The sequence below is a fragment of the Trichomycterus rosablanca genome, chromosome 10 (genome assembly GCF_030014385.1).
Source record: "Trichomycterus rosablanca isolate fTriRos1 chromosome 10, fTriRos1.hap1, whole genome shotgun sequence".
Lineage (NCBI taxonomy): Eukaryota > Metazoa > Chordata > Actinopteri > Siluriformes > Trichomycteridae > Trichomycterus > Trichomycterus rosablanca.
In genome coordinates this window covers 36,299,232-36,305,880 of record NC_085997.1, presented here as the reverse complement: position 1 = coordinate 36,305,880, position 6,649 = coordinate 36,299,232, and the positions used below count along the sequence as shown (strand labels likewise).

The following is a 6,649-nucleotide window of genomic DNA, read 5'->3' as shown; positions in this document are numbered from 1 at the left end:
TAGTCATGGTAAGACAGTGTAATGTGTCTTATATTTAATGTGAGCACTGGTAAACCACTTGTACAAAATAAAATATCTAACGCCTTTGCCACTTTCACTTTTCCCCTTTGACCTCCTCAGCAGAAGCCATTTGAGCCATCAGTCATTGACCCCCCTCATTACCCGCCGTCTTCTGTCTCACTCTCTCACCTTCTCCTCTCTCCTTATTCCACTGACCATGCATGTTCCAAAAACAGCTCTCCCTTTCAATTCGGCACAACCCCTCAGCACTCTAAGCCCTCAGGGTTCCTGTCCAAGTCTGAATCCCTCAGCTATAACCACACCTTTCTGAACCATAAGCAATGAGCCCGACTCCAGGGGTGTGACCGCCACCTGGCTCGACCAATAGGGTGCACGTTGGGGGGTATAAAACGCCTTCTCGGGTAGGGTTCGATCGCTCTTTCTGTCAGTCCGGCGCTCCTGTAAGGACGGGGGTCAAAGTATCAGGGACAGACGTCTTGGTCCAACAGAGCAGCAAGAAAATTGCAAACGGATAGATAAAGGCTTTCAAGCCAGGCCTGTTTCACTCCTGAAGATCCTTCAGCCCTAGTAGGATGGAGGACGCCCACGCCAAGACCCCCGCAGAAGTCATCGCCTTCTTCGGGGTCAACGAGAACACTGGGCTCTCACCCGACCAGTTCAAGAAGAACTTGGCCAAGTACGGCCACAATGGTAAGAAATGGAGTTGAGATTTTCGAAGCTTAAGCTTTGCAGATAGATCCAGTCTGTTCCTAGAGCTTAGAGTTTTATGAAATCAAACAGCATCTCAGAAACTTTGGGTATCTTACTTTAGGTTAAACATACGATACAGTCCAGATTCTTACAGGCTTAAAGTGACATCAACAGGTTGTGCAGAAGTTGAGAAGCTGTGCTTTAAAATAGCTCAGAAGGAGAGCAGAAGGAGACAGGTGATAGTGCAAGGGCCCGGACGCGGTGATTTGAGAAGGCCGATTTCACCAGTGGTATTCTGCGAGGGGGGAGGGGGGTAGAAGGAGGGATGCAGAAATGCAGCTGGCATTGCAGAGTTATGATGCACCCACAAGAGCCAGGAGAAAGCTTTATGGAAGATCTCAGGATCTTTACCATGGCTGCTAGATCTTCGCTGGTTCAGAACTATTGCTTGTCTTTATTGTTTTTGGAGTCTTACGGGCTTAAAGCTTGGGCTGTTCATTTATTCACATTCCTCAAGTGTTTATGGTTTGATAAGTTGTCCAATAATTGTTGGAAAAGTCAAATAATGAACCCTAAAGCAAATTGTACAGCTTTCATAGTGCCCACTTACCTCTAGAGTCCCATAGAGCCCAAACATCAATGGTTAATGCTTAATGTTCTTAACAATAAACAAGGTATAATTAAAGGAAGCTTTTTAATTGCAAGAAATACACCAACTATAACGTCATTAAACTTCTAACCAATTCTTGTCTTCTTCTTTTCTCTTTCCTGTAACCTGCTCTTCTTGATGCACCTCTCAGAGCTGCCAGCTGAGGAGGGTAGGTACATGTTTGATTCGTTTGATTTGAAGCTTCTTTGGTTCCTTCTTCCTTTGGTTCCTTCACCTTGGCATGAATTGGCAGACTCCAAGAACAGATTCTTATCCATAATTTTGTTCACCGTCCTACAGGAAAATCCATCTGGGAGCTGGTGATGGAGCAGTTTGAAGATCTGCTCGTCCGAATCCTGCTGCTCGCCGCCTGCATCTCTTTTGTGAGTAACTCTAAACAAGGTGTACAAGTACTAGTAGTGTGTGAACATGGTCTATTGAGGGAAATCCAAAATATAAGAGCCTTGATGTGCTTACAAGAGGTGTTGTTGCATTGTTGGTATTACCAAATGCACAATATTAGGGTCCCTTGACCACTGCCGATGTTAATCTAACAATAATTGTAGTGATTATGTTATAATTAGACTTTTACAATCAGGCATTTAGTAAGTGCAGGTCTGATTTCACAAACAAATACCTGATGGTTTTGCACCATTGATTGTCATGGCCAGAATCAAAAGCCAACCTTTCAATTTTCCAACATCTGCTCATTGATACCATTTATGGTCTCACCCCCCTTGCCTATTTGGCATGGCTGCTTTAGGATTTTTCACAAATATAAGCAGCTCCGGCGGCAGCTATAGGTGGTGTAACACAAGCTGCTAGAGGTTCTCCATGCACCTCAAATAGATTCCATAAGAACTAATCAGTGTCGGTTTGGCATAAGGTCATCCTCACTGCATCGTATTTCCTTCGAGGCGTCTTCGGCCCCTCCTCTTTTTAACAAGGGCGCTTCTTTTGGGGAGGGTGGGTGACATGCAGGGGTATCGATTGCTCCTGCCCTCCACCCCACGGCCTTGGGCAGCTGTCTAATGGCCTTAGAAGGAAAATATTGAGGAGCGCAGTGAGAGACGTTTATTTTAAGAAAAGATTCGAGCCTGGCAGAGAAACCTAATCTCCCAGCAAAGGTCAGGACCAAGAGAAGATGGGAAAGGGTGCCCAAGAACGAGGTACGAAAGTGGGAGGCTGAAGGAGAAAGGGAGGGCCGGCATCAGGGTTTGAGATGTTCAGCCCACCGCTGTTTTGCAATAAAATTGTGTAATAACGTTTGCAATCTGACCTCTAGGATTATTTGAGAAGATCAAAACATCTAATGAAGAAACAATCCTACACACATACGATATATAGATATTATAAACAGTGAGCATTTACATAGAAATTGGAAAATATATATTTATTTGACAATTTACCTACAAAATAAACTAAAATTAATATTTAATTATGACCTTTAATGAAAACATTGGCCAAAGATCTGGCAAACTGCAAAACCAACAGCAAAAACAACCAAAACAATTGATACAGACTGTTGATATCTAATATAATATAATAATAATAATGTTGGCAATAATAATCAGTCAATAATATCAGTAATAATCACAAGGTCCCTGGTTCAAACACCACCACTGCCAGGTTGCTACTGCTAGGCTTTTAAGCAAGATTCTTAACCTGAATCACTAGCTTTGGATCGTACATGTATTTGGTAATTGCCATAAATATAAATATACTAACATAAATAATAATAGTAATAAATTGATGATGAAATTTATCAATGAAGGCAACTGTAGATCCTAAATTAATCATTTATTTGAGTAAAATTAGTTCCTTAAAAAATCCACAATTATCATCCTGGAACATATAGTTCACAACTAGCCCACGGTGGATCAATTATATTATTTATTTATAATAAATGATCAATTACTATTACAACTGGAGGAATCTCTGAAAGTGGTTTTCTTTAATGGAGCACGTTTTGAGAGGCAAAACGAAAATCTTTAACCAAAGTCACCACTCTGTAAGATCATGAGACCTCTCTGGTACAAATATATTACAAGCAACCCTGAAGGAAGTCAAGTTTTTTAGGCTATCATGAGGGGATGATCTAGGTTTAGGCCCAATAACAGTACACCAATCGTGTCATCTTTATTGTCTCAGGCTTTTAGGGTTCCTCACAGCAACACAAGCCACCGTATTTTGGAGTATTGTTTCCCTCTTTATTTATTTCAATAATTACACTTTTTTTATTTTTGAACACTAAACTATATAGAATTCATTGATCAGTATGACTTTTAATTCAAACAAATCACTTACACAACCAGATTTGGCCAAGCTGCTTTTAGTGTATCATGTTTGTAGACTGTGGCTCTATTATTATTATTATTATTGAGAGAGAAAATGAAAGAAAGAGAGAGAGAAAGGCTTTATTGTCATTTCAGCAGTACATATTGAAACCAAACAACGTTCCTCCAGGACCAGGGTGCAACTCTGAACACAAGTGCAAAACACATTACAATATACACAGTGCAGATAAACAGCAGTACAATAAATACAAAAATACATTTCTTGTGCATTAATGTTCAAATTCTTCTAGTGGGTCTTTTCTTACTACTCGAGCTTTTAAAGATTAAGAGGTTTGAGGTTGAGTTGTTCGAATCCCAGCTCTGCTATGCAGCCAGTGTTGGGCCCTTGAGCGAGGCCTGTACAATGCCTGACCAGACAAGCTGGGATATGCAAAGAAAGAATTTCATTGTACTGTACACCTGTATATGTATATATGACAAATAAAGGCGTTCTAAAAAGGTAAAGAAGAACGCGTTCCAAACCCTAATCCTGATCTGTTCCTGTGCAGGTGCTGGCTTGGTTTGAGGAAGGTGAGGAGACAGTCACAGCCTTCGTCGAGCCCTTCGTCATTCTGCTTATTCTTATCGCCAATGCTGTTGTGGGTGTGTGGCAGGTCAGCAGCAAGTTGTACTCACGAAGACTTACGTTCAAGTATTCAGTTAAAAGCATAGCGATACCAATGATACCAATCCAATGCTAACTCTTACAGGAGCGTAACGCTGAGAGCGCCATCGAGGCTCTTAAGGAGTACGAGCCTGAGATGGGCAAAGTCTACCGAGCTGACAGAAAGAGCGTGCAGAGGATCAAGGCCAGAGAGATCGTCCCTGGTGACATTGTGGAAGTGTCCGGTAAGATGTCCAGTTTGTCTTCTTTTATTTCATATTCATAGTCTATCTCTGCCTTACCCTGCTACCTTTATCAACCTTAATCTTGATCTGAATTAGCACAGCCAGGGCCCACAGTACCTGCCCCCTGAGCCATAAAACCAGGTTTTGTTCCCATAATTACCCCATACGTCCCTTTGTACTTACGGTCCTTCTTTTTGGCCTCTGTGCTGCTATCAATCAAGATGATGCTGTGCAGTAAGAAGCTAATATACAAATAGAGGCCTGTAGTATCCATGTAATAAGCTAAAATACATGCAGAGGTCTGCAATAGCTCTGTGATGTGCTTGAATATAAGGTAATATAAGGCTAACCTTTTATATGAGATGAGATGGAGCATTGTTACATGCTAGCTGACTAGCAGGGGCTCTGTAATATAGCTAAGACAGATGCTAGTCTACTAATGGAGGCCTTTCACAGCTCTGTTAGGTCTTAGCTTTTTATATAAGTGATGCTAGAATACAAGTGGAAGCTTACTTAGAACCTCCTAAAACATTAGCCTTCTACATAAGGACTGAAATAGCATTGTAACATGCTAGCATAGCAATGTGAGCCTATGGAATCTCTCTACGATGCTAACCCTATAAGAGAAATGTTGTTAGCCTCGTATATGGGGCTTTTATGAGCGAGTTAACGTGCTAGCCAGACACTAGCTTTCTACATGAGCTCTGTGGAGCCTAGAAGATACTAGTATTGTAGCGTACGTTCATAGGAACTACTTGTAAGATGCAGGTAAAAGCCTGTGAAAACCCTATAAGATGCTAGCATGCTACTAAATGAGCCATCTAAGGAAAGCCTTGGTGGGGGGCAGATGAAAACAACGTCTGGAGTATAAATACATCACAGACACCTGCTACTTCTCCTCTTTCTTTAGCGCCAGATCTATCAACTTTCTTTTATTAACACTCGTCTAATCTAAGCTAATTATCTGAGATGGATTTGTGCACAGGAAGTGACATCATGCAAAATGGCTTATTGCTTTTCTCTTCTTTAACCCTAGTTGGTGACAAAGTCCCTGCTGACATCAGAATCACCGCCATCCGTTCCACCACTCTGCGTGTCGATCAGTCTATTCTCACCGGTAGGTATCGATTTTATCATTTAGGCAGTTGTAGCCTAGTGGTGAAGGTACTGGACCAGTAATCACAAGGTTGTTGGTTCAAGCCTCACCACTGCCAGGTTGCCACTGTTGGGCCCTTGAGCAAGGCCCTTAACCCTCAATTGCTTCGATTGTATACTGTCACTGACTGTAAGTCACTTTGGATAAAAGCGTCTGCTAAATGCCGAAAATGTAAATAAAACATACATTTAACTCTAAGGCCATAAGTATGTGGACACCACTTGTATTTATTGAGCTTATGAGCAAAACTCATTACTGACATGTGCATGCAACTGAATACATAAAATGTCAAATCGATGATATGCTTTTGCCAAGTTTGTAGCAAAAGTATGAGGAAGGCCCTTTCCTCCCCAGTTTCCACATGACCGTGGCCCTGTGTATAAAGCACACTTCACCATTAAGACATGTGGTGGCACAGTGGGTAGCACAGTCGCCTCACAGCAAGAAGGTTCGATTCCCAGGTGGAACGGTCCGGGTCCTTTCTGTGTGGAGTTTGCATGTAAACCCCGTGTCTGTGTGGGTTTCCTCCGGGAGCTCCGGTTTCCTCCCACAGTCCAAAGACGTGCAAGTGAGGTGAACTGGAGATACAAAATTGTCCATGACTGGTATTAAAAACTGATGTTAAAAACTTGAGATGATGAATCTTGTGTAATGAGTAACTACTGTTCCTGTCATGAATGTAACCAAAGTGTAAAACATGACGTTACAATCCTAATGAATAAATAAATAATTAAAATAAAGACATGGTTTGATGAGTTTAGCACAGAGGAAGAACAGTAGCCTGTACAGAGCCCTGACATCAACCCCCTTGAACCCCTTTAGGATGTATTGGAACCTTGCAAGCTAGACCTTCCCATCCAACACCAGTGCCTGAATAGGCACAAATTACCCACAGACACAGTCCAAAATCTTGTTGAAAGCCTTCCCAGAAAAGTGGGGGTTGTTATA

At 41.9% G+C, this 6,649-nt stretch overlaps 1 protein-coding gene across 1 annotated transcript in view; it reads left to right on the top strand.

The window, feature by feature from the left end:
- The first annotated feature begins 441 nt into the window (after window positions 1-441).
- Window positions 442-6,649, top strand: part of atp2a1l (ATPase sarcoplasmic/endoplasmic reticulum Ca2+ transporting 1, like) — a 20,430-nt gene continuing 14,222 nt past the window's right edge. Inside the window, exons 1-6 of the mRNA XM_063003267.1 lie at window positions 442-711; window positions 1,512-1,529; window positions 1,661-1,743; window positions 4,206-4,310; window positions 4,407-4,545; window positions 5,582-5,662. Coding sequence (XP_062859337.1) covers window positions 594-711; window positions 1,512-1,529; window positions 1,661-1,743; window positions 4,206-4,310; window positions 4,407-4,545; window positions 5,582-5,662 — 544 coding nt within the window. The 5' untranslated portion in view covers window positions 442-593. The remainder of the gene's footprint in view (window positions 712-1,511; window positions 1,530-1,660; window positions 1,744-4,205; window positions 4,311-4,406; window positions 4,546-5,581; window positions 5,663-6,649) is intronic.